The 26726-nt window shown below is 46.5% G+C and overlaps 2 protein-coding genes across 5 annotated transcripts; one reads left to right on the top strand and one right to left on the bottom strand.

Annotated features, from left to right (window-relative positions):
• Window positions 1-31: 31 nt before the first annotated feature.
• Window positions 32-12700, bottom strand: RNF34 (ring finger protein 34). Of its 2 annotated transcripts, XM_027878584.1 has the most exons (8): window positions 12590-12700; window positions 12345-12388; window positions 11639-11718; window positions 5026-5244; window positions 3305-3694; window positions 2930-2983; window positions 2484-2685; window positions 32-1397 (listed from the first exon to the last, which is right to left on the bottom strand). In XM_027878584.1, exons 3-8 carry the CDS (start codon window positions 11648-11650, stop codon window positions 1210-1212), a joined length of 1065 nt encoding a protein of 354 aa, XP_027734385.1. In that variant the 5' UTR covers window positions 11651-11718; window positions 12345-12388; window positions 12590-12700; the 3' UTR covers window positions 32-1209. The 2 variants fall into 2 exon arrangements, with proteins under 2 accessions (XP_027734385.1, XP_027734387.1); XM_027878586.1 differs by lacking the exons at window positions 11639-11718; window positions 12345-12388; window positions 12590-12700 and adding an exon at window positions 7821-7873 and having other exon boundaries at window positions 1210-1397.
• Window positions 12701-12880: 180 nt separating this feature from the next.
• ANAPC5 (anaphase promoting complex subunit 5) lies at window positions 12881-25478 on the top strand. 3 transcript variants are annotated; one of them, XM_027878559.1, is made up of 17 exons: window positions 12881-13090; window positions 13174-13253; window positions 13907-14016; window positions 14398-14593; window positions 15300-15366; window positions 16141-16242; window positions 17328-17518; window positions 18355-18436; window positions 19138-19227; window positions 20130-20311; window positions 20786-20921; window positions 21145-21219; window positions 22006-22127; window positions 23259-23366; window positions 23878-24025; window positions 24595-24757; window positions 25123-25478. In XM_027878559.1, exons 1-17 carry the CDS (start codon window positions 12887-12889, stop codon window positions 25335-25337), a joined length of 2271 nt encoding a protein of 756 aa, XP_027734360.1. In that variant the 5' UTR covers window positions 12881-12886; the 3' UTR covers window positions 25338-25478. The 3 variants fall into 3 exon arrangements, with proteins under 3 accessions (XP_027734360.1, XP_027734362.1, XP_027734361.1); XM_027878561.1 differs by lacking the exon at window positions 13174-13253 and having other exon boundaries at window positions 13072-13090; window positions 25123-25462; XM_027878560.1 differs by lacking the exons at window positions 12881-13090; window positions 13174-13253 and adding an exon at window positions 13349-13455 and having other exon boundaries at window positions 25123-25462.
• The last annotated feature ends 1248 nt before the right edge of the window (window positions 25479-26726 follow it).

Here is a 26726-nt window from a genome sequence, read left to right as displayed (position 1 = left end):
AGACAGGGTCCTTCTTCACCTCTTTTTTTTAACAGAGATCTTAACCAATCTGTCATGGCCAAGCTTGGCCACAGGGATCCTCCCAGATCCCCAACAGGAGCAACCCTTGCCCCTCTTCTTCCCCAGGTCATCCCTCACAGGTATCCTACAATTCCTGCTCCAAGAGGACCTTCCTGTACCTGTGCTGATGGCACAAAGCCCAGCTCAGCCCTGGGCCAAGGGCTGGCAGCGACACAGGGGCCCCAGCAGCCCCTGGGAAGCTGGTTTTGGTGACTCAGCCTTGGGGTGAAAGTCTCTGAACAAGAGGTTTTTAAATCAAACCTGCGTTTCCTTTCCCTGCTCCCACCTGCCCCCTTCCCTGTTAAGGTTAGTAATGCCACACATTCCACGTTAGCAGCAGGAGGTGGTGACCCTGATCAGTGTTCACAGTAACATCAGGCTGTCGGCACATGGAGTACAATCATCACAGAGTAATAGTTACAACAGGCATGAGCGGATTAAGGACCACACTAATAATATGGTTTGCTAGAATACCCCTTTTTAAAAAAATATTTTCTTCCTCATCCCAAAACCACCCAGTAACTGGTTTTTGGAGCCCACCTGGCAGAGCCCCGTGCAGCCCCTGAGCCCTGCAAAGTGACGGAGTGTTTTGTACATTGACAGAGAACAGCCAAGACAGCACATTGTGTCATGACAGACATTCAGAAGGAGCAATCAGCACACAGCCAGATTGCTTAAGGGCTTCTGTGCAGATACAGTTCATGGCAGTGCTTCCTACAGCCGTGCCCGACCCCGTGTCGGGACAGGTACATTCTAGAGTAAGGGAAAAGCTGAATATTCAACTGATATATTCATTGCTTCTAATGCACTAAGAACGTCACAGGCTCAAGCAGAGGTGTTTGCTGACCACTCGCCGAGTGCTGAACGTGTAAGGAGATTCTTCAGAAGAGAGCAAGAGCTGCTGTAAACAGTTTGACTCCAACAGTCCCCGACAGGGTGATCAGCTCAGCGGGGCAGCGCCAGCCCTGCACACAAAGGCCTGGCCTCGGCCTGCCCAGCCCTGCCCTGCCCTGCAGGAGGGGGGGTTAGAAAAACCTTTCACAAACTTCAGAACCGAACCTGGCGCTCGAGGGCCGTGTCTAACCGAGAACTGACGGGCTGAGGGGCTGCCGGGGCTCAGCGCTGCCACCCCCGGGAGCCGGGGCTGGCCTAGGACTTGAAGACGTGCACGGCGCGCACGACGTACTGGCGGCAGATGGGGCACTCGCTCATGCGCTTCCCGCACTTGGTGCAGGTGACCATGTGGCCGCACTCCAGCAGCACGCAGTCGATCACCGCGTCCATGCAGATCCGGCACAGGTTGTCGTCGTCCTCGTTCAGCTGCATCTTCTCACCCTCTGAAACCCAAAAGGGACAGGTCAGGCCCCCGGGCCCCGCAGCACCCGGGCGGTTCCAGCCCAGCCACGCTCCACTCCTGTGCTGCTCCCTTCTCACAAGAGTTTTTCTAACCCCCAGCTCAGAATTAATCTCCATTCCTCCAATAGCACTAGAAAGTCCCTCAGTGAACATCCCCATATTTAGCTCCATTCTCTAAACTCAGAAAACCATTTTCAATTCAGAATATAATGGCTGTGAAATAACGTGTTGGATTAAAATTCAGAGCGTGTTGGTTTTCCGTCCCAGAGCTCAGTGTTTGGCAGAACGTTTTCCTCAGAAGATTAAACACAATAATAATAAAGCAGAATAAGAAGTGGAAGCCCTAAGTAGGTCAGAAAGGTGGCAGAACTGAACTAAACATGAGGTTTTGTTGCAAATAGCCAACATCCTCATCAATAATTGAATGTTCCATCAGACCATGGTAAAAAAACTAAAAATCCTAAGTTTAAAGCTTTTTTTTTTTTTTTCCGAGCTTTGCTTGTGTGAGCAAGAGCTGGTCTGTGGATATTCTGTAACCACACAAGTAAAAGACTCCAGCTGCTGAGTGGAACAGACTCAGAACAACCCCAGTCACTGAGCTGCAGCCACAGAACCACCTCACCATGAAAACATGGACTGAGACCAAACCACTTGGACTTTTGCCACTGTAGCTTTTAATTCTGCTCTGCAGTGACAGAGCTGAAGTGCCCTGGCCTGCACAGCCGAGGAGCAGCTCTGGCTAATGCCCTGTGAAACCCAGCAAAGCATGTGGAGGTGCCAAGTTTCATGTTCTCTGAGGAACCGGTTCTCAGTTGTGCAATTTTACCCTCCCCGTGAAAGCTGAGCTCTCCAAGCTTTGGAAAAGAGTCTTAGAAAAACCAGCACAACCCTGGAAAGCTTCGTTTAATCACCAGAGCCACGGTCAGCTACTCTAGGGGCAGCTTGCATTGCTAAAACCCAACTTCCCAGGCGTTCCAAGTCAGACACCAAGTCCCGCTGGCAGAACCAAACACCGGAAACCAGAAAACGCACAGTCTTAAGAAAGTGAGAACAAAGTATAAACCTACGTGTCTTGTGGTTTTCCTCGCTCTCTCTGTACAATCTGCTCACTTTTTCCACAAGTTCCCATTTCTCACAGCATCCTGAGTAGTTGACAAAGTTACAGGCCAGTATTTCCTTCAGCTGCCGAACACTCAACCCTTCGATGTCTTCCAGGCTTGAGATGTCGGACAGCGACGCCCTCGCTCGCTTCCTGGACAGTCCAGGGGTCTGAAACACATCAGTTGTATGGTTTGAGTGTCCTGCTAAGCTCAGGGCCCCACATTTGGAGCTATATGAAGCTGCAGCAGCTTGGCTGAAGGTAAATTATTTTTAAAGTGAGCATGTGCAGACATTCATTGCCTGACACGGCAAACTCTGGAAGAACCAGAGCATGAGGCCAAATGCTGAGAGATCTAAACACTGCATGGTGTCACAGGCCAAAAATCTATTCTTTGGATAGTTCATCTCTCACCTGCTCTTCTGCACTTTCTTCTTCTTCATTATTTATAGATGTTTCCGTTTGGCCCTGTGTAAAAGATGAAACTAATTAGAATAAAAACCATGTTATTCCCTTATAAAACACTTCTCTTCAAACCAAGGTGATCATGGGTGACAATGACATTTAGAAGTTTCAGTTGTTACTAATCATTACTGGTTTAGGTCACCTCTAACCTAAACTAGGAATCTTTGCTAAGTCTCCTGGTTTCAGGTGTGAGATACAAAAGGTGTTTTTCCTGCCCCTCCAAACTGTACCAGTTGGTGTTTTATCTTAAAGTGAAGCAGAACTTCAAAAACAAACCAACAACCCCCCCCAATGCTACACCATAAAACATGTCAACTACTGTACCCGTGAAGGTGTTCCACTTCCTGTGCTTCCCCTTCTGTTTGCGAGTTCTCCTGGATTGGACATGGATACAGACGTGGAAAAGGGATGAGTAAAAAACCCCGAGGTCTGTGAGCGTGACGAGCGCAAGCTGCCAGCGTCCATGTCCTGCTCCGACCCCAATCCGTGGTGGCACAGCACCAGATCCACCAGGTCTTCCTTCTCTCTGCAGGTGTCTGTTGGGATGTTCCTGAGAATCAGGTACTGACGCAGATCCTTCACTTTCAATCTCATTAGCTGAGGTCGCTGGAAGGCTGTTTCTTGCAGCAAGTGGCAAGTGGAACATCTCCGGAGATTCTCTTGTGAGACTGAACAAACGGAGCAAAAATCCTTCTTGCAGTCACAGCACACGTGCTAAAGGGAAAGAAAACAACCATTCAGCTGTTTGTCACACAACACAAACCCAGGCCCTGCTCCTTCCTTCTCCAGGCTACGGAATTTACTGTTAGTTTTTCCACTCTCAGTTGTGACATATGGAATTTTTAAGGTTTAAGTCCACAAAGCTGCCCTGTCAGACGGTTTTGCAGGTGCTCCAAGGCAGTCTCTCACTTTTGTGGCAATACTGAAGCTGATCTGAAGTCTCAGTGAAAAACATTAGGAATAAACAAATGAATAAAGTACTCAAGTTGTACTTTAACCAACAAACAAAACTGAACCAATTTTATGGTCTGTTAAAACACTTGTGCATTTACTGTTGCTGTTCTTTTCATGTGTAAAAAAACACAGTGTAACCCTCAAACTTTAAGGAACTTCTCAACTTCTTCCTCAACTGATTCCCAGAATGCAAAGCAGGCTAAGGATGTGATGAATCACATGGCAGGGAAATACTCCCCAATGCCCAGATGTCATTTCTGAAGAGAGCTTTGTTCAAAAGACTCACAATACACAAAAGCTGGACAATGGATACGACTGTCAGCATTTCATCTGCTGTGAACAAACCCAAACTCTTTGAGGCTTTCAGGATTTTAGGAAATTATTATCAGCTTCAGAAAACATCCCTACACACACTCGATTCAACATGTGATCAACAGGACATATGGGAAGGGGAAGCAACACACAGACACAGGGAAGAGGTTACACAATCATCTGGAAGAGCTGCCGAGGGTTAAGTCACTGAGGGGACAAAATAACGAGCCTGGACAGTTGTGGTACACAGAAATAATATTAACAATCTCATTTATCTGCATTAACCCACCTGCCTGTTTCCCAGGGAAGCAACAGGCTGTTGGATCACAACAGCTTTTAGCAGGACTAAAGCTGGCTAGGAAACAATCAGAACTGCACTAGGAATTCCCACAAAGAGGCTCTGATACTGTATTGTGAGTTTTTACCTTTTCCACCGTGCAGTTTGTTCTTTCCAGTACTCAACCACTGTGTTTGGTGCCATCTTCAAAAACAGATCTGCTTTAACGTTTAAGATCCTGAAGCCAACACGTTTGTATCTCACAAATGAGAGTCCGTTAATTTCCAGGTCAGCCCAGATCCAGCGTGTCACTGACTAATGAACACGAGACCTCTTAACTTCTAATCCTGGCTGACAGTAATTTCCTGTGACCTCAGAACAAGGCACTTCCTCCCTCCCTGGATTTCTGCCTTGGTTTTTCTGAGAAGCACACGCTCATCTCCCAGTATGCCACAGATTAGCTCACAGGGTAAAAATACCGTGTAATAGGGAATATACTCACCTTTTTCCTGAAAACTGAGAAGGAAAGTCCACAGGCTTTGCAGACGATGTTCGTGCTGGCTGCAGCTGGAGATGGATACGCTGAGAAGTCTGTACTTGGTGTAAACCTGAATGGGCCAGCACCTCCCCCAAACCCAGCCTGCTGGCCACGCACTGCTCCCGTCCCCATGACTTCATTCAGCAATCCGCAGCAGGAAGCCCACATGGAAGTAGCTCCCGCCTGAAAACACCGAGAAGCAAGAGCAGAAAATTAATATCTGAAGGCCCCCATCAGATGTGACTTTGCTACTGAGGAGCTGCTTCACTCCATCTGTCGTCATCCCAGAAGCATGTGGTGTGAATTCCCAGAGCACCAGGAATCCTGTGACAGCCCCGCCAGCTCTGCTCCAGCTGAAATCCGAAGTGGGAAAGATTTACCTCCGAGAGGCCAACGCAGGCACAGGGAGCTCACATTCACAACTCCTTTTCCAGCAGAATTCCCCACAAGAAGAGTCAGGAATTTGAGGAGGTGACACAGAGCAAGGAAGGAGGAGACTGACAGGCTGTTGTAGGTGAGGGGCAAAACCTGAGGGGATGACAGGCGGGAACAGCAATTTCTCATGATTAATGCAGAGCTGTCCCTGCAGGATCTGCTCCAGAACTAATCCAGCTCCTGTATGACTCACAACAAAACTCTCTCCAAAAAAACATTCCTGGGTTTCAAACTTGAAAACCAATCTTCGTTAGAAGCTCATTAGTTCGGTTTCACTGAGAGGGAAACGCTGTTCAAGATCTCCCTGAACCCCCTTGTTTTGTTGCCTTACAAAATGTCTAACAAGAATTAAAACAACTTTTATTCTCTCTTGATTGGATTTCAGTTTTGAGTCATGCAGTCTTAAAACACTACAGAAAATCCTAGACACATTAAAAAAATGCTACTTTTTATCCCTGAAAGCCTTTAGTGCTGGATTCTCGATCAAAAGTGCACATTCTACTCAGAGGTGGAATTTGGACTCCAAGCTGTTCAGGTCACATGTTTAATCACTGTCAGGTGGCTCCCTGAAACCTGCTCAAAAAAAAAAAAGGAGGGGTAAAACAATCCCATCAGGTTCTCTCTGGAAGGAAGCTGAGGGATACGACTTCCTATACACATAATTATTTCTTCATACTTTTTTTCTTTAACAGTTGTTCTCTTTTTCATTCCAGAGGATCCTCTTTTCGTCTCCCCAAAGCTCAAAGACACAAAATAACTGCTTTTGAGACTTGTAATTCTTGCTGTGAAACCCAATCCAACCAGACAGCTCAGTGACATGGTGATGTAACTCCTAAAGTAACTAATTTCTACAAGAAATCCAATCCTCAAACTAAGCCTTATTTTCTACTTCTCAATAATAAAAACTGGAAAACAGATCAATATTAATTTTTCCTGGACAAAACAAGTTACACATAATTACCCTAGTTTATTAGGCAAGAGGAATTAACTTTCCAGAAACAGAACCTGAAAACCAATGACTTAATCCAACACCGCTCCGAGTTTTAAAACTTGGGACTTTAGAAAAATACTTTTTCTCAATTTAAGGGGAAGCCACATACAAATATCAGAAAAATATAACAATGAACCAGAAGAGTCTGTCAAAACTCAACTCGTTTTCTTGCATAACTATGGTCTTTTCGGGGGGTCAGGGCAGCAGGAGGACACTCAGTGACTAAAGGGATGTGAGATATTTGCTACCACAGCCCCTGCCTGAGGGTTTAACACCTTCTTAGACCTATTTTACTCCAGAGCCTGTAGCAACTGCTCAGACATCACTGTCAACACTAAAGAAATGTATTTTTAGGAACTTTTCGTTACCCACTTTGGACACATAACTGTTGTTAGTATGAAACAGAGAATCTCTTTATCTTACTGCCAACCACTCGGTCATTTCAAGGTTCAGGATAGGGCTACCCGGGCACCATTAATTTTCTCCTTAACCTACCTACGCCACCTGTGGATTCCTCCTATGCCCTCGGGTCATTAACTGATAATTGAGTTACAGAGTCTAGACTCTCCATATTGCTCTGCAGAAGAAACCAGACCATGCTGAAAGGCACCAACACAGCACACGAACGAGACACGGTAAAACAAAAAACTCCCTCCCTTGGGAATCAGTTAAAACGCTGCCAACTTCTGCACCAAAACCACCGCTCTCTACTTCCATATTCTCTCCTCACCAGCTGCCATCGAGTATCCTCTCTCTCCACGCCTTATGCGCGTCCTACAGGGGCAAAACACTGCGCTGCAACTTCTCTGCGGCTGTTTTTGGCTGTGAGGGTGTCACCTGAGGAGGATTCCAGCTGAGAAAGGCAGCCGAGCTGGGAGAGCACACCTGTGCAAGGGGGTGCTACCAGAGCAGCGGGACAGCAGCGGAAGACATGTATTTTTAATTATTTTTAACTGGAACTTCCTCTTTTGACCCTCCCTTAGACCAAGCAAAGCTTTTCCCCCGACCGCACGACGACAGCCCCGGGAGCCTCAGGGGCGCCCCGGGGTCCGGCAGCCCCCGCTGTGCCCCTCACAGGCCCAGCCCGGGCCCTGCTCGGCTGCTGACTCAGCACAAGGCGCGGGGGCCCCTCAGCTCGGCGGGGCCGGCGCGGCCGCCCCTCACAGCGGGACGGCGCCCGCGGCCTGAGGGGAGGCCGGGCCCGGACACCCCAGGGGGGCCCAGCCCCGTCACCCTCCGCCGTTCGCCCCCTCCTCCCTCCCTCTCTCCCCACAGAGGGAAAAACGCTCTCCCGGCCGGACAAAACCCCTCACCCTCACGGCTCTCCCCTCACCTTCATGGCCGCTCCCGCCGCTCCAGCGCCGCCGCCGCCGCCGCCCCCGCCCCTCCCGGACCCGCCGCCGGCCCGCTCGGAGGGCGGGCTCTGCCGCCGCGCTGCGCGCCCATTGGCTGCTGAGCCGCCGCGCCGCGCGCCCATTGGCTGCGCCGCTCCGACGGTAAGAGGGAACGGCCAATGGGAGCGGGGAACGAGGGGATGATGGGCGGGGCAAAGAAATGCCCCGAGCGGGGCCGGGACAGAAGGGAGGGAGGGGGCGGAGGGCACCGAGAGTGGGTCTGTGGAGTCCGGGGGGACACCGAGAGTGGGTCTGTGGGGTCCGGGGGGGCACCGAGAGTGGGTCTGTGGGGTTCCGGGGGGACACCGAGAGTGGGTCTGTGGGGTCCAGGGGGACACCGAGAGTGTCACTGACAGTGGGAGCGATGGTGGCAGTCACAAGTGGGACTGGCGGTGGCACCGATGGTGTTACTTATAGTGGGACAGGTGGTGGCTCCCATGGTGGCACTAAGGTGATCCTGCCCCTCCACTCGACTCCTGGAGTGCTGTGTCCAGTTCTGGGCTCCTCGGGATGAGACAAAGAGCTGTTGGAAAGGGTCCAACAAAGGCCACGGGGATGCTGAAGGGACTGGAGCATCTCTCTTATGAGGAGAGAATGGGGCAACTGGGCCTGGTTAGTCTGGAGAAGGCTAAGGGGGGATCCCATCAATCCATATCAATCCCTCCAAGGGGTGTCAGAGGATGGTGCCAGACCCTTTCCAGTGGTGCCCACTGACGGGACGAGGAGCAATGGCCATAAACTGAAACACAAGACGTTTCACCTCAACATGAGGAAGATCTTCTTTCCAAGGAGGTGGCAGAACCCTGGAGCTGCCCAGGGAGGGCACGGATCCTCCCTCTCTGGAGATATTCCAAACCCACCTGGACACATTCCAGTGTCACCAGGTGACCCTGCCTTGGCAGGGGGGTTGGCCTGGATGATCTTCAGAGGTTTCTTCCATCCCTAACGACCTTCCCTTATCCAGGGTTGCTCCAAGCCCTGTCCAACCTGGCCTTGAACACTTTCAGGGATGGGGCAGCCACAGCCTCTCTGGGCAACCTGTGCCAGGGCCTGCCCACCCTCTGAGTAAGGAATTTCCTCCTGATATGTAACCTAAATCCACCTCTTTCAGTTTTATTGTACCAAGCCCTTTGGTGATAATCTTTAAATACGAGAATAGAAGGTTTATTATGTAAAAATCCACTTCCAGCGAGCTTCTAGATGCCATTATTTTTTTCCCTAGGCTGTGAATGGGATATATATAAAAATAATAAGCATAGGTTGTAGGAACAAAAAGCTTTTAACCAGAAGATTATATTAAAGAAACCCCAGAGGCACAAACCCCACCAAGGCTTTAGGAAAGCTTTACATAAGAACACACAGGGCCAAGAACAAGGGAGGCCTTTGCCAAAAAGAGGAACAGACAAAAGTGGCTGAAAATAAAAATGGCCCACAGATCAAATTTACCCCTACAAAGAGTTGGACACAATCTGCTGATTTCTGCAGAAAGGATCTATTTTTGGAGCAAGTCAGATACAAGAACTGAGTCAAAAAAATCAGTGTGTAATTGCCACGTGAAGGGCACAGTCCTGGCAGCTTTAGGAGCAGGAGCAGGTACTCCACACAGTCCAACTTCTGGATTTGCACTGACACCATGTTTTATTTCAAAATCAGGTCACCTTTTTTTGGAAATTCTTATGCTCCTCAACAAGCTTTAGATATGCTCTGAACTTTTACACATGACTTAATAAAAATGTCATTTTTTTCCAATAATAGCTTGCAATTTTAGTCAAAGCAACTGAAAAAAAATAGAAAAGTCTTGTGAATACAATGTTGGAACAAGATATGGCACATTCCCCATGTTTCTCATGCAAAAGATTGCTTGAAGACACCTTCAGAAATACCGGTGCAGTTTGGTTTTAAAAACTTCTGTGTCATCTAAACTCTGTCAATTCGGATTCACCCTTGAAGCACCAAACTACACACATATTTTGGTTAATAATCTTACATTAAAGCATGAGAGCTCCATGCAATCACTGTAACAGGGTAAAAGCTGTCCCACAGATGACCCAGACCAAGTAAAACCCAACATTTTCCCTTTCTCTCTGTCAAGGATCTGCCAAAAAAAACAATCCTCCCAAGCACAGATGTTTTAGGGAGTAACGTGGGCCTGACAGAGCTGAGATCTGGTGACTGTGCTGGCAGCTGCACTTGCCACTCCTGCCTTAATTTGGGCAGATCTTGATGAATCATACCCTTAACATGTGATCTGAGATCACTTTTACTGCATTTGCCTGAATTGTAACCACCTCGATGGTTTTTAAACGGGGATCTTTTAACTCCGCCGGCTACTCCGTGGGTGAAAAGGAGCACTTGGAGAGGTTCTATTAATAAAAGATTTGCCCTCGCTGAGCCTCCTGGCTCGTGCCCAAGCAGCATTAAAAGATTTCAATCTGTTACTGCGAGATGTCCCACTTACTTCTGCCGCCAAGTAACAAGCGGTGGTGACTTGGCTGCGGGTCCGTAATCCCCCGTGGTTTTACACATCACCAGAGAGAGAGGTGCAGAAGGGATTCCTCCCAGGAACGTTAATTAGGGTTTAATTTAACAATCTGCAAAATTTAATAGCAAAGTTAAAAAAGACAAACCTAATCCCTGGGCTTTATCTGGGAATTTCAGGTTGGACGTTAATGCCCGTAGGAGGAGTCACAGAATAACAGAATGGTTTGGGTTGGAAGGGACTTTAAAGATCCCCTCTAGTAGAAGGGACAACTTCCACTACCCCAGATTGCTCCAAGCCCTGTCCAAACTGGCCTTGGACACTGCCAGGGACGGGGCAGCCACAGCTTCTCTGGGCAACCAGCAGTTTGGAACCACCTGTGAGAAGGTTTTCAGGCTACAGAGAGTTGGTTCAACAGATCCAGCACAGAAATGCAAAGATCCCCAATCCCAGACAGAGGCCATTTCCTGCTTGATGAGCTCAGGGATGTTACTCAGGGGCTATTTTAGGTAAGGGAAAAGATGACTTTTTCAACCCCGTTACCTAATCTTGAATTTAATGTAACCAACATCATCTCTCACTGCTTATTTGGAATTTGGAGGGCTGGTTTTTAGGCGTTTGAGCTCATTTAAATAGACTTTAAAAATGTATCCTGAGTGTTCTGTGTACCACGCACTGAAGGATTGTCAGCAGAGTTCACACTTCGGCTTCAGAGCCTTGCACAGAAACATCAGAACCAGATGTTTGCCATTTCCTCTTTCCTCCCAGCTCTGCACAAGCTGCTGCAGCCCAGCCTTTATCTCATCCCCCTCCCCTCCCTGCCCAGCCACGCCACCAGTTCCGTGTTTCCACCCAAAGCCATCGTGCTTTAGTTTCAGGAAATGTCAGCAAATTGACCTTTGTAACGTAATAGCTGGAGTTACTTCCCGGGTTTTATATTCAGATATAGTTCAATGAGTTCGTTGAGGTTTGGGAAACGATCATTAATTACGCCAGCAGCAACTAACTACAATGTTAAGTTCCTTAAATGTAAATTTATTCTAGAAAATTACTCCCCGCTTGATTTGCCTCCTCCTCCCCCTCTCACCACCCCCAGGCATGAATCAGGAGCAGAGCAACGAAATCCCCAGGGACATGCAGATGTATAATAACATTGAGTTTTGTTTTGCTCTCACTTAACAAAAAATGAGAACTATTATAATAATTGGAGTATTTTCTTTGGGAATACGATGCCTTAATGAAGTACTTTAACAACTTATTGAGAAAATAAAAACTTACATGTGGAAACATCTTTGTTGCATCACAATTAACTTGCAAATCCAGACAGGGGTGAATTCACTCCATGGTGTTCTCTGTCTGTAACGTGGAAACACTCCTGTCAGAGCAGAGACAATATGTATTGGACAGGCAGGTTCATGTAAATTTTACTGTATAAAAGATGTAACTTTTTACCGATTTATGGAAAACTCCACCTTGCGCCCTCTGCAGAATAAACAATGTTTCTGTTCAAAATTCAGACTCTGTGTCTGCGTTTAGGGAGCTCCTAAAATCAGCAGCAGCCCCACCAAGCGCTGCCTGTGGTCACCTCTGCCTCATTTGGTACAAGCGTGGCCACCTCTGGTAATCACTGAGTCATTACAGCTGGAAAAGACCCCAAAGATCATCAAGTCCAATCTTTGACCAATCACCAGCTTATAAACTCAACCATGTTGCAAACTGCCACATCCACTTGTATCCCAGGATCCAGTTGCTCACTGCCAGCTCACGTAAGAGTTTTCCATCACCCCCAAGTGCTTCTCCACAAGTACACTCCATACCCTCTCCAGGCAGCCTGTTCCAGTGTGCAGTCACTCCTGACGGGCTGTGGCCGCCCCACAGCCCTTGGTCACGGCTCCCCATGGGCAGGGACCACAGCTCCCCACAGGCCAGGGCCATGGCTCCCCACAGCCCGTGGCCATACCTCTCGACAGCCCGTCCCAGAGCTCTCCACAGCCCGTCCCAGAGCTCTCCACAGCCCGTCCCAGAGCTCTCCACAGCCCAGGACCATGGCTCCCCACAGCCCATCCCCATGGCTCCCCACAGCCCGTGGCCATGACTCCCCACAGCCCGTCTCATGACTCCTCACAGCCCGTCCCATGACTCCCCACAGCCCGGGGCCATGACTCTCCACAGCCCGTCCCCACGGCTCCTCACAGCCCGTCCCCACGGCTCCTCACAGCCCGTCCCCACGGCTCCCCACAGCCCGGGGCAGCCCTGGGGAAGGAGTCCCGGGGCGACGCCTCGAGCCCTTCTCTGCCCGGCCACTTCTCTCCCCGGAACGTCTCTCCCGCGCTCCGCGCTCCGGGCCGTCCCCTCGGTGGGGTCACACAGCCCCTTCCACCACGGACACCCCGTTCCCCTCCGATTGGCCGCGGCTCCGCGCGCGCGCCATCGGTGGCGCCGGCGATTGGCCGGCGGGGCGGGGCGCGCGCGGTCTCCCGGGCGACGGCGCGCCCGTCCCCGCGGTCCCCCCCCCCGGGCGCCGCCATGGCGAGCGTGCACGAGAGCCTGTACTTCAACCCGATGCTGAGCAACGGCGTGGTGCACGCGAGCGTGTTCGGCGCCCGCGACTGGGTCACCCCGCACAAGATGGCCCTGCTCGTGCTCCTCAGCGAACTGGGCCGCGCCGGCGCGCAGCTCGGGCTGCTGGAGCGCCGCCGCCTCAACCGCCTGCTGCTGCCGCTGCTGCAGGTCGGGGGTGGGCCTGGGGCGGAGGGGGGGGCAACCCGTGGTGTCGTGGCCTTGTTGTCGAGACATATCGCTGTGCTTTGCAGGGTCCCGACATGGCGCTGTCGCGGCTGCGCGCGGCCATCGAGGAGTGCTGCCCGCAGCTCGCCAGCTCCGTCCACATCAGGTGCGGGAAACGCCTCGGGCGGGGCGGGGCGTGGCGGGACGGGAGGAGCTGCCGGAGCCGCGAGTGCATCCTCCGCTCTGGCTGTGCCTGACACTTCAAAACTTTTCCGAAACGTGCGAGCGACCGGTTTTAAAAGTCACGCATTCGGGGCAAAACTGCGCTCCTGCAGTTTCTCTTGCTTCTCGTCAGTTAGTTCTGAAAGGCACAAAACAGATGTGGAAGGCATCAGGTTTAAAGTTGATGTGGTGCAGGAGGTCTGTTCTCACACGTAACCCGCTGAAACAGCAACAGTTCCAAAACTCTGATCAAAAGTTTTAAATTTTTTAAATTTAAAAATTATAAATCAAAATGTTGGGTTCCTATTAGTTCTGTTGCAATAGCCATATTTTCTAATTATTCTTTTTATTAAAAGAGCTATTTTAAAAGGAAAAAATTATTGGTATTATTATTGTAATAATTACCATTACTTTTATAATTATCACAATTATATTGAATATTTATCTCAGGAGTATAAAAACCTTCTGGCCCCGGTGAAGAGTTACCACTTGATTCTGTCTGTGTTTATTCACTTTTGCCTGAAACAGAAGAGTATTTTATTTAATGTCTGTATGAATACCATAAAAAAAAAATTGCTGTTTCCTCTCCCTGTTTAGGTTAAAACTTATGGTAGAAGGAGAACTGAAAGATATGGAGCAGTTTTTTGATGACCTTTCAGACTCATTTACAGGGACAGAGCCAGAAGTTCATAAAACAAGTGTCGTAGGTAAATAATTGCTATCCATAAGTTATTTTTTCTGTGATACCTATAATTGCTGTAGTTTAGTCAGGACACAGCTTTGTTTTTCTTTTTAGGGAGCTGTAAGAATATTTCTCTTGCTCAGATGTTTCATATTAACCAATAATTTTGCATATTGTCAAGTTGTTACTGATTCTATCAATTTTTCTGTGATCAGATTATTTGTGAGATTTGCACCAAAATTAAGATCAGCTTTATACCCTGAAAAAATTACTTTTATGACTTGGTCGACTGAGATGAGGCTCATTAATTTCTATTAAATTTCTCATTAATTTCTCATTAATTTCAGTTAAATGAGAAATGAGATGATGTGGTTTAAGCTCCTGGTCACGATGCTTCCCTTCCCAGGTCTGTTCCTGCGCCACATGATCCTGGCATACAACAAACTCTCCTTCAGCCAGGTCTATAAACTTTACACAGCCCTTCAGCAGTACTTCCAAAGGGATGAGAAGAAGAATGGAGCTGATGAGAGTGACATGGAACTCACAAATCCGGAGGAGCTGGATGGGAAAATGGAGAAGGAAGAACTGGACGGGCCGTTAAGGTGATGTATTCACATTAAAGCCTTTTCTGCCTCTAAAAGAAATCAATCCTGGATTTTTTTTTAAAGCCTCCTAAACCCGGGCTGAGCTCTGTGGCTACTTCTTAGTGCCACCATGTGGTAACTCTTGTCAGTGGCTCGTGGAAGGTGGCAGTGCCTCATCCTCACTTAGGCAATCACAGGCTGAAGGGCAGTTGCTGCCCACAATTTCCCCACTGCTCACTGACTTCTTTATTTTTCATGTGCTAAAGCTGTTGGAGGGTCACCTCCAGCAAGGGAAGTTTGCTCAATAAGGAGAAGTTAAGCTGAATGTTTTGGGGTTCTCTCTCTACCCCTCTCCTAATAAAAGAACTCACTCTTTGTACTTGTTGTTTTTCCATGGAATAAACTTCTGGCAGAAGAGCTGTTTCCTGGAGTGATGTGTGTGGCCAGAGTGCCAGTCCATTTCACTGGGACAATCTGCAGAAGAAATTTAAAACAGAGCAAATCCATTTAAATGTGCCAACCCCAAAATCTTCCCTCTGCTCTTCAGATGGCTTTGGTGTAGTAAATTTTACTCTTTGTTAAGTTTTCTGAGTTTTCAGCCCTGCTTTGACCTTTAATATCTCATAGAACTTTATAAAGCAAAAAAACTATGGAGTGTCTGATAAAGTTTATTTCCTTATTCTATTGCCTTAGCCCTGTTTGTAACCAGAGTGTTTCTTACCAGGGAAGAAGAGATATCCTGCAGTGGCCCTCTTTCCCAGAAGCAGGCAGAGTATTTTCTGTCTCAGCAGGTATGTTAATTCTGAATAAATGTGGGGTAAGTGTTCCATAACGTGAATTTCACCTTGACTTATATCCACAGTTTCAGACACGATGTTGAATCTGTTAAAGGCTTGTTGATAATCTTGCATGTTGTTGCTCAGTGTGAGCACTTGGGGCTCAAAGTGTTTTATCTAGACATCACCATATGCTGATATTTGGTTCTGGGAAGGTCCTTCCGCTCTCCCTGCTCGCCTCAGATCTGATGTCTGTGAAATGTGCAGTTTTGTTGATTATTCCAGCTGGTAAATACAAAATGGAGCAGAAATACACATGGGCACAAATGTCAGGGATCCAGTATTCAGTAATGCTCATTCTAGTAACTAGATTATTGTAGTTTTTTAATTAATTGAACTGCTTGCCAAAGCAAACTGTGGATTTAGTTGTATTTATTTTCCTGATTTTTTTTTTTTTTTTGGTGGGAAGATACATGTAATTCCAGTGAGAAATGTATTGTGTTAATTATTCAAGGGGAAATTTCACCAGAATTCTTTAAGTACCTTTAAACAGTCCTTTGAAAAAGCTTTTATTTGACTTGGTCTCTCTGATCTCTGGAAAGTGAACACTGTAATTTAATACAGAATAAAACTGACACTGATGTTTCAGTGTCACAGTAGACAGAGCTGTTACAAAATCTCCTTTAATGTTCTCTCCAAGCAGATAACAACCTGACAGTCCTGTATCACAATGCACTTATAACCCTCCTGATGGAGTTACATATCTTGCTTTTCAAATTTTTATTCCAGGCTTCTTTATTAAAGAATGATGAGACAAAGGCTCTTACTCCAGCATCATTACAAAAGGAACTGAACAACTTGTTAAAATTTAATCCAGACATTGCTGAAGCAGTAAGTACCATTTTCTTCATCCAGAATGGTTGTAAAGGGATTTCTTATCTCTAGGCTGGGATTATTCGGGTGCAATTTATTCTCTATTGAAATATAAGCAGATGATAAAAATGGGAGCAAGTTGCATGTAAATTTTTAGTCATTCAGACTGAAACTCCTGAAGGCACAGAAACCTTAATTAAGCTTCCCTGCATGTCTGGCTTCATGCACAGATATAAGCCTCCTAAATTTGGTGGGACTGAGTGCATTCTTGTTTAACTAAACCTAAAGCTTACTTCTCTTACCCACATTTTCTAAGGAATTTCAGGCCTCATATTCCCATAGTTTAAAAATCAATATTAGCTGCAATATCTGTGCTTAATAACAATTTATACTGAAAACCTTGACAAATCCCACTGAGGGTCATTTCCAGACCTGTGCTGTGAACACTTGCCTTGTTCCTGAACAGCTTGTTCTTGTGCAAATTCCATGAGTTCCCAATCAGCTCTTTCCTGTCTAACTCTTCCTCCCTGGGCTGAAGCAGACAGGATTTTTTGCTCCTGTTTGGACACATATCCCTGAAAAGGCTGCCATAGTCCTGGGCTGGGCTTCACAGCTCCGTAATTCCTCTCCAGTGTTACGTTTGTCTCATATAAAGGAATTGCCCTGCCTGGGTCTCAAAAAGAAAACACATAATTTTAGCATCTCCTTCCTACCTGCACAGCATTTGGAAGCAGTTCTGATGTTTCTGAGTGTCTTCCTGAGTGCAGACACAGTGGGATTTGTGCCTCCATTCCCCCTCTCACGTCACACATAAATGCAGGGATTCTGCTTTGGTGATTCTACCTATGCAGAGATCCCAGGCTGGGTGGGATCATTCTGACTGCCAGAGCTTGGCCTATGGGACACCAACTGCTGGGGACAACAACCAGTTTTGTCCAGAAATTCTGCACAGGTAGTATCAGTGTTGTTGCAGCTTTCTGGCCATGCAGTATTTCATGGCGGACCAACCTTTCTCCCTAAGAAAATAGATGGTAATTATAAACAAAAGACGTGTTTTAACATCTGTATTGTTAAAGCTGTTTGTTTGTTTGTTTTTTTTTTAGCATTATTTGAGCTATTTGAACAGTCTCAGAGTGCAGGATGTCTTCAGTTCCACTCACAGCCTCCTCCACTACTTCGACCGGCTGATCCTGACGGGGGCAGAGAGCAAAAGCAACGGGGACGAGGGCTACGGGCGGAGCCTGCGCTACGCTGCCCTCAACCTGGCGGCCCTGCACTGCCGCTTTGGCCACTAGTGAGGGCTTCCCTGTGCCACCCACCAGCTCATGGGCACCCTGGGATGCTCACACACACCCCCCTTTCCTCCTAAAATCCCTTTAGGAGAAGGGGCTTTCTCTGGTTTGGCAGTTGGGCCGGGATTTTCTTGGGGTCTTGGTTTGTTTTTGTTTTGGCGTTGGTTTGGTTTCCATAAGAACTGAGCCATCTGACATTTGTCTGTGTCCTGCCCCCTTTTTCCTGGGTGTTTAAGTTCTCAGTCACTGCGTTTCCATGACCTCAGTGGACATGGGTGTGCCTATTTTCAGCCATATTCTCAAGAAAGTGTGGTTGGTTTTCTGTTAACATTCGAGCCAACATGGAGCTGATGATCCGGAAAAAGGAATAATTAAAAAAATGCCATCTGAGCTTTTAAAAATGCCATAGGGGTGGCATTCATTTTGTTGATAAAGCTGGCCTTCCTATCTCCATGTATGGTTTGCATTTATTGAATGCTGCCTGGAGGCACCACGTGAAAGGAGTGGAGAGGGGAAAGGCACTGCAAAATTGAGAGCAACAACAATTTCTACCCAGGCAGATACTAAATGCTGTCCCTCTTCAAACAACAGCTTAGCACACTGGCACGTATAGGGTTTGAAAACCCACACAGGGGTTCCAGTTGGCATTTTGGCCTCAGAAGTAGAACGTGTTACTGAGTGCCAGGAGGAAAACACGGGCCTTCTCAGCAGTCTGTTAAATCAGAGTTATCTTCTGAGTGCAATATGCATAATTTAGATCAATATTCCCGTGTCTCAGAATGCTGTATCTTAAGCACTGTGGGAATTCTAACTGTCCTCCCTCTCTGTCTGCTCACAGCCAGCAGGCTGAACTTGCCCTCCAGGAAGCCATCCGGATTGCCCAGGAGTCCAACGACCACGTCTGCTTGCAGCACTGCCTGGTGAGAGCTGTCCTGAAACAGGGCTGATGGAGTCATTCTGGTCAGGGAACTGCTGCAGAACTTCTCTTACAGCAGGATCTCAGCCAGGGCAGCAGTAATTTGGCTGTCCAGCAGTGGGGTGACGTTGTTTCTGGCAGGTGGGGCACCCAGGGCAGCAAACTTCGGGGTCGTGGGATGGTTTTGTTGCAGCTCAGGATTAATTTCTTAAACAGGAGTTGTGATCCCAGAGATCTCAGTACTGAGCTCAAAGTTTAGTCTCAGATGTTTTAAACAGACAGTTTCATAAGCTTCCTTCTTCCTGCCTGTTGAGTTCTCAAAGAGTAACCAGCTTCCTTTTGAGAAAATGAAAAGTTAAAGACTTGGATTTCTCTGTATTTTTTTTCCTGTAATCAACTGTAATTATACTGAATTGACATCAATAGTACAAACTCCTGAGGTACTGCATTCCACAGCTACCTGGGTAGTGGGGTTTCTGTGCATCACTGACCCTCCAGCGTTGGCTGCTGCCACACCAGTGTCCCACCCTGCACTCCTGATGTATTTTGCTGTGCAGCATTTAGTGAAGTTTCCTTAGAATCGTTAATTCTGAAGTGGTTTGTATTTCCAGTGGGTTTTTGTGCATTCTGTAACAGTAAGCCAAGCTTAAAAGTGCTGCAGCCGTTGGCTATTTGCAATGAGATTTTAATTTTTTCCCTTGCTAGAGCTGGTTGTACATCCTGGAGCAGAAGATCTTCGATAGCTGTGTCCTGCTGGAGCACTCTGTGAACAAATCTTTGCACTTTGGGTTGCCGGTGAGTCCATTTCCTCCATCCTTTACTTCATTCTGGGACAAACCCGTGTGGTGATGAGAGTGTGTCATTAGAGATTTGGGGCTCGTGGCTGGTTTGTTCAAAATATGTAACTGGATTCCAACAAATCTATTTTAACACTCCAGAATGTGACTGTTTCTATGAGTTTTGCCCTTCACATTAACAAAGCAGAGTTCAGTTGCTTTAATGCCACAGCACTGCTTTTCCTCCTAACTTGTTTGATTTTCAGGCAGAAAAATTCTGTGGCTACTGGCCCCAGGCACCATTTTGGCACAATGTGGTGCTCTGGGGAGGTTCTTATGCCTCCAACCTTCCCTGAAACCCAGTGCTGATGCCTCTGACAGGGCTTTGAACACATGTTTACTTGTCCCAGCAGTGAAATCTTCCAAGGCTGCCCTCCCCTTTGGTGGATTGTGCCCTGAATCTGTTGACTGTTAATGTTTAGTTCTGTCTTTCCCAAATCTGTGATTACTTTGTTAAGAGAATTGTTCTAAAATGGACAAAACTGCTGTTTCTGGGAGATGGGAACAGATGGGGCTGCTTGGTGGGGAAGGGGAGGGCAGGCTCTGTGTTTTCACAGCTGTTCCATCACTGGAGAAATCCAGGTACTGGTCCTGTCCTCCTCTGTAAGATTTCTGTGTGGGGGAGTGGAAATTACCTTTCACATCCAACAAAATGACATTCACATATGTGTGGGTGTGCATAAGTGGGTATTTAAAGAAATGCCTGGAGCAGTGTTCCTTTGTCTGTGCTGAGTAACATCACGTCTTTTTGGGATTTTTTTATTAGTTTAGAACTCTGCTCCAGTGTGATTTGCAAGCCTGGTGTACTGTGTTGTCTTCCAACGCTGTTGGTATGTTTTGGTTTTTTTTCCTTCTTCCCAGTATCTTGCTTCCTTGGGAATACAGTCCTTGGTTCAGCAAAGAGCTTTTGCAGGAAAGGCTGCCAACAAACTAATGGATGCCTTAAAAGATTCTGATCTGCTGCATTGGAAGCACAGCCTGTCAGAGCTCATTGACATCAGCACAGCACAGAAAACAGCCATTTGGAGATTATACGGCCGCAGGTATTTGGGTTGTTTGGAACCCCTGGGTTACCTCACTGCACTTGTTAGCACATAATGCACTTACACAGGTGTAACAAGTGTCTGTGTCTCTGCAGTGCACTAAAATGAAGCAATCAGACTGTGATTCAGTACAGGCTCAGTGCATTTATTTCCATTCTCTTGTCTTCCTTTAAAACTCGTGCTGAAGAAAAGATTGAGCTTCCATTTAGCAGTGGCAAATAGATCATAAATTTTTCCTTAGCCCCCCCCTTTTCAGAATCTGTTTGCTTAGACTGTGTGCAGCTTTCAGTCTGTAGGACATGATGTGCCTGCACAGTCCAGAATCCCTGGATAGCAGTTGTTTTACAAGTTTTCCTTCATCCCAAGGCCCCTGGCTCTCCAGAAAATGCAGCCTGTTGCCATAACAAAACCATAGATTAAAAACGGTTGTTGTTTGCTCCTTGAAAAAACTAAAAGCTGTTTCTCTTGCACAAGCACCATGGCACTTCAACAAGCCCAGACACTGCTGAGCATGAACAGTCTGGAGGCTGTGAACGTGGGTGTGCAGCAGAACAACACCGAGTCCTTCGCCGTGGTGTTGTGTCACCTGGCTGAGCTCCACGCAGAGCAGGTGAGTTCTGGGGCTACTTGCACAAAATGTCATCTGCTGAGAGGACCTGTGGGAGTTACTGACAGAGAGTGCAAGACTTGGCTGATGTTATTTGCTGCCTTTCGTGTCTGCATTGTGGGCAAAGACAATGCAGGGTGTTTGCTTGGCAAGTTGTTTCCCTGCGGGTTGTGTCGGAAGGGAGGGGAGTGGTGCCCGTTAATCAAAGTGTTGTTCTGTGTTCCAGGGGTACTTTGCAGCTGCTGCTGAAATACTGAAACACCTGAAGGAAAGGTTCCCTCCCAACAGTCAGCATGCACAGGTAGAATATTTATAATTTAGCCTGTGAGTTATGTAACTATTATACAATAGGATCTGAATCCCATTGCTCTGGAATTCTTCCCTCTGCATGCCTTGGGCTATATGTTGTCTCATTTCCCTTGGCTCCTGTCCTTGTGGGAGGCTGTGCAGCATCAGCTTTTCTACAAACCATGGAAAAGCTGCCTCTTGTTTTCAGACTGGTGAGACATTTCTCCCATTGCAGCCTCCTAAGATAAAGCTGTTTAAATAGAAATTTCATTAGCAGAGGAATACACATCTGCTTCATGAGCACATATAGGGATTAAATGCTCTGCATTGATTCGGAGCTTCAAAGTTCTGTCTAATTAGCGCTCCTTATTTTGATAAATTACAGTCCAGAAATATCTGAGAGAATAGGCTAGTGGGCTGGTGTTGGTGTGACTCTGGGAAACACGTTACCACAGGAGTCTGTAAGATAGGATTTACATTGAGGTGTTCAAGATCCCATTAAATGCAGTCTGGTCCTTCTCTTTTCACCACAGAACAAATCAAAGCATTAGTAATGATTTAAAAGAGCCTATTTACTTAAAATGGAGTCCAGTAGGTGAGCTTCCATATTGAAACATTAATCCAGACCTGAGCATTTCTGTCGAGGACAGTAATTTAGTAAATCCAATAATTGGACAGTGGAGTTGGTGTGTCTAGACATAAATACCCACAGGGGAAAAGAAAGAGTAAATTCTGCCTTGGGATGAGAAAATGAGCAGGCACAACTTCTAAAACTTGTTCCTGGATGTTCTTTGTTTAGCTTTGGATGCTGTTTGATCAGAAAATACAGTTTGAGCGAGCCATGAACGATGGCAGATATCACGTAGCAGATTCTCTTGTGGCAGGAATTACATCACTTAACAGCATTGAAGGTGTGTACAGGTAAGAAATGATGGATCTTCATACACTTGCAGGTGTGTCCTGTGAAGATAATGAAGAATTTAGCAGAATGATTTCTGGCAGTCATGTGTGCTTACATGTTTTTCCCTTTCCAGAACTAATACACTCATGCTGTCTGACCTGTAGAGCTCATTCTCTTAGAGCATATCCTGCAGTAATAATTTCTTCTTGTTTCCCTGGACATTTTAAGAACTGGAATAGCTGAAGGTGCTGTTATTGTAGAGTTGTAGATCTGTTGTGAGAACAATTCTTTAAAATCTGCTTTGGTAGCTGTACTCAAACCTGAGCACAAAGCAGATTTTCATGTCAAATAGCTGGGGAAGGAGCTCAGGCCTTGAGCATCTTCCTCTGTGTCCTGGTTTTTACAAAATGGAACAATGTGTTTTTTTTTTTCTCTCACCTTAATGGGTTCTTGTTTCTAGATGAGAATGACATGTTAAAAATAGAGTTAAAACTTGTTGTTTGGTGAGTATGAAAACCAACTTACTGCTAAAAGCAATTCCTTGTTGATTTTCAATGAGGCAAAACACATAAAAGCAGCCGGTGCCAGTCAGCCAGGAGATCAGTATTCAAGCTGTGGGACCTGATGCTTGTCCTTCTGGAATTGGACTGATCATGAATTCCCTGATCTTTAAATATTCTGCTCAGTGTCTGGTTCAGGGTGTTTGTACCATCCCCTGCTGCTGTGCAGTTGGCCCTGACTTCCCTGTTCTTGTGTTTTCCTGTTGCTCCATATCCTTGTTACCTCGAGCCAATTTTAGCTGCTTTACCTCATACCTGTTTTTCTCACAGATAATGACTTGTGCTTTCTAGCTTGCACGGCCTCCCACTTCTGCTGCCTCTTTGGCCTTTGTTTTTGGCAATCCCTGGTTTCTATCTAAAGCAGTTTTATGAGTTTGATCCTTTCTGTCTGGGAGTTGTCCAGTTGGCACCAGAGAGATCTGTTTTTGCTCCTGCCTGTGTGTGTACCAGGCGTGCACTTTGTCAAGGTGCCAGTCTGCAGTTACAAGAAACAGAGGTCACAAAGTTGAGACCTGTTTTACCATGTTCTGAAGAGCAGAATTGTATCTAAAATACAAAAAATAGTGTGATGTTTTCTTTCTACCACGGCAGAAAAGCCATTGTATTGAAAGCCCAAAATCAAATGTCAGAGGCACACAAACTTCTGCAGAAATTGCTGATCCACTGCCAGAAAACCAAGAACACCGAGATGGTGATTAGGTAAGAATGTTTCATTTTCAGAGTATTAAAGCCACTTTGCAGTGATTAGAATCAGCCATTTCAATTTGTCTGTGTTCAGACTTCACTAGTCTTCAGATTACCTGCTGTGATTTTGAGATTACAGAATCATTTCGGTTATTAATCATGCTATGGAGTAATCCTCAAAATATAGTGGCATTGAAACCTACATATTTTCAATATGTAAACTATAAGGTGGTAAACTTCAAGTTCCATGAAGATTTATGGAAAAAGGGAACACTGCATCTAAAATAAAAAGGAAATAGAAATGTGTGTGTGCTTGTACCTTAGTGCAAACCTTCAGAGTAGTTACAGTGTTACTTAATCTCTTGTATCTCAGTGGCATCTCCTCTTAGGGGTGTAATTCAAGTTTACAGTATGTGCAGTAACATAATTAACAATAAAACCAATACTGTTACGGAGGGGACAAAATTCCACGGGGAAACAAGTTTTCTTCAGCAATGTTTGTAATTCCTTCCCCCTGTTCTGTCAGGGTGCTGCTGTCAATAGCAGAGCTGTACTGGAGGTCCTCGTGTCACACCATAGCCCTGCCCGTGCTGCTGCAGGCCCTCGCCCTGGCTCGGGAGTACAGCCTGCAGTACTTGGCTTCTGAAACTGTGCTCAACTTGGCTTTCTCCCAGGTAGGTCTGATCTGTGTTTTCACAGGGCTGCTGCAGGGCAACATTTATTCCAGGGTTCTGGATGCTGTTTGGTTTTTTTTGTTTTTTTTCACTCCTGTGAGATTTGTTAACTTCCTCGAAAGCTCTTAAAAGTTGAGTTCCGAGTGTATCAGTGAAATGTATGCTTATTGCTTACAATTAAACAGCATAAATTTGCCCTGCCTTAATTTCTTTGGTTATTCTTTATGCTGGTATTTTGGCTTTCTAGGAGTACAGGTTGCCTTGTGTATTAAAAATAATGCTGGCAAAGAGTTGAGTTACATTGTTTGTTCTGAGAGATGTGGCTGCCAGCACTGACTCAGTGGAGAAGCCATTCCCAATCATTTCAGATAGCAGCTCGTTTCTGCTGACAAGTTTAATCTGAAAGAGGATTGTGGGGGAAAAAGTTGACAAAAAGAGTAATAATTGTTCTACACCCTTGTCTGTAGTGCATTGTATTATTAGACACAGATGTGACTTATGTTGGTCTTCCCTGAAGAAGCTCCTACCAGTGGATTCCAGTATGACACCAGCAAGTATTTCTCTTCCAGCTGATCCTTGGCATTCCTGAACAAGCCCTGAATATCCTGCACATGGCAATAGAACCCATCTTGGCGCACGGAGCTGTCCTGGACAAAGGCTGTGCCATGTTCTTGGTGGCCAAATGTCAGGTGGCTTCTGCAGCTTCCTACACTCCACAAAAGAAGATTGAAGGTAAGGTGAAGAGTAATTCTCCTCTCTGAAACTGTGCTCAGAAGTGCAAACCGGTGTAGATACTGGGGTCCTGCTACATCATCACCCTTAAAAAAGCGTTACCTGGTTATCAGATACAAAATTAAATTGGAATTAGTTATTCACCAGTTGTTTACACTGGAACCTTGTTTATCTGCATACTTTCACACCATATTTTGCAGCAAAGGCTGAATAACAGAAACCAGCTAGAAGACCATGTTGCTAAGACACAAATGGTTTTGAAAAGCTGAGGAATTTATAATTGGACTCCTTAGAACTGAGCTGTATTGCTTGGAGTTGTTATTGTGCTATTGTCTTAAATATGACTGTCCCCCTTTCGCCCACAGCTTTGGAATCTGCTATCTTGAATCTGAATGAAGCCAAGACTTACTTTGCCAAGGTGGACTGCAAAGAGCAGCTCAGAGACGTTCTCTACTTCCAGGCCCGGCTGTTCCACACCCTCGGCAAGACCCAGGAAAGGAACAAATGTGCCATGTTGTTCCGGCAGTTGCACCAGGAACTGCCAGCACACGGTGTCCCCTTAATCAATTCCTTCAAGTGATGCATTTCAAGATGAGACTTGTTTGTTTTCCTGGGTTTTTTTTGTTTGTTTGTTTGTTTGTTTTTACAAAGATCTTTATTATATTCAATCATCCATGCTTCAGAATAACTGCCAATAAATCATGGTCTGGCATTGAACAAACCTGTGTTTTGTTTGTAGTGACAAGGGAAAGTGTTGCTTTCAACCCATTTCCCCATTCATTCTGTACTTGAAATTAAAAATTGAATGGGGAAAAAAGAGAAAAGACCCTCTTGACTGTGTTATAAACACACTGGTGGTGGGGGGGTAGCACAGTCATGATAAAACAGTGTTCTTAGTAGTGACATTTCCAGAATCAGTGCTGGCTTTATGAACACTGAGGCACAAAAAATAGTGGGAAATGGAAGCAAAGCTCCTTTGTGCTCCTCTGAAGTGGTGTGGAACGGGGAGTCTGATTTAAAACGCGTCCTTACTTTTAACCTGTCTGCAGTCGCTGTTCGCGCTGTAGAAACAGATGATGCTGCCAGAAGGGTTCAGTCAGTTCAGTCAGAGGTGGAACTGTGCGAAGTCCCAGCATTGTGGTCGCACGTGTCCTCATGCAGAGGGAGGAACAAAAGCCCCCAGCTCAGCTGAAATGTTTTTATTTAGTTTGTATCATTCACCTGCTCTGCTTTTATGGGTGAATACATGGACATCACAAGTAAATGCCTGGAGGGGCCCATAAGAAATCTGGAGAGGGACTTTGAACAATGCGATAGGACAAGAGGGAATGGCTTCCCACTGCCAGAGGGAGCAGGGTTAGATGGGATACTGGGAAGAAATTCTTCCCTGTGAGGGTGGTGAGGCCCTGGCACAGGTTGCCCAGAGAAGCTGTGGCTGCCCCATCCCTGGAAGTGTCCAAGGCCAGGTTGGACAGGGCTTGGAGCAACCTGGGATAGTGGGAGGTGTCCCTGCCCATGGCAGTGGAAATGTTGGAACAAGATGGTCTTTAAGGTCCCTTCTAACCCAAACCATTCCAGGATTCTGTAACTGAATATGCAATATGCTGTCATTGTCTTCTAGCAATTAGATGCTCCCTTTGGAAGAAAATTTCCTGTTGGCTGTAGTGTGGGATTTCAGGGCAGATGTGAGTGTGAACCTTGGGGAGGGGGGTGCCAGTCACCTTGTGACTGTATAAAAGCTGAACATCATTTAACACCTGGAGATCCCCTGCCTGGAAGGCATTGTCAGCAAGAGAAAGCAAGACCAGACCTAAACCTGAATCTGCTGGAGCCCTGCCAGGTAAGGAGGAAAAGAGAAGTGGTTGAGACAAGGGTAGTCCAGTGTTAGTTTACACATCCTGCTAATTAGTGCTGCATTGTGGCTGTTGGCAGATCATCAGGGCCTTGATTTTAAACAGTGACTTCCCAA

This window comes from Empidonax traillii, unplaced genomic scaffold (assembly GCF_003031625.1).
Source record: "Empidonax traillii isolate 1590-97213 ecotype Southwest subspecies unplaced genomic scaffold, ASM303162v1 scaffold43:size1863611, whole genome shotgun sequence".
Classification (NCBI taxonomy): domain Eukaryota; kingdom Metazoa; phylum Chordata; class Aves; order Passeriformes; family Tyrannidae; genus Empidonax; species Empidonax traillii.
Note: the sequence above shows the minus strand (reverse complement) of the source record. Positions and strands in the feature narration are given on the sequence as shown.

Excerpts from the sequence above, each read along its gene's own strand:
- RNF34 (XM_027878584.1), bottom strand. Across the intron at positions 2,686-2,929 it reads AAGAAAGTGCAGAAGAGCAG|ACCCCTGGACTGTCCAGGAA; the intron begins GTGAGAGATGAA and ends GATGTGTTTCAG. Across the intron at positions 1,398-2,483 it reads CGAGGAAAACCACAAGACAC|AGGGTGAGAAGATGCAGCTG; the intron begins GTAGGTTTATAC and ends TTTGGGTTTCAG.
- ANAPC5 (XM_027878559.1), top strand. The coding sequence starts at position 12,887 with ATGGCGAGCGTGCACGAGAGCCTGTACTTCAACCCGATGCTGAGCAAC. Across the intron at positions 21,220-22,005 it reads CCAACAGTCAGCATGCACAG|CTTTGGATGCTGTTTGATCA; the intron begins GTAGAATATTTA and ends TTCTTTGTTTAG. Across the intron at positions 22,128-23,258 it reads AGCATTGAAGGTGTGTACAG|AAAAGCCATTGTATTGAAAG; the intron begins GTAAGAAATGAT and ends CTACCACGGCAG.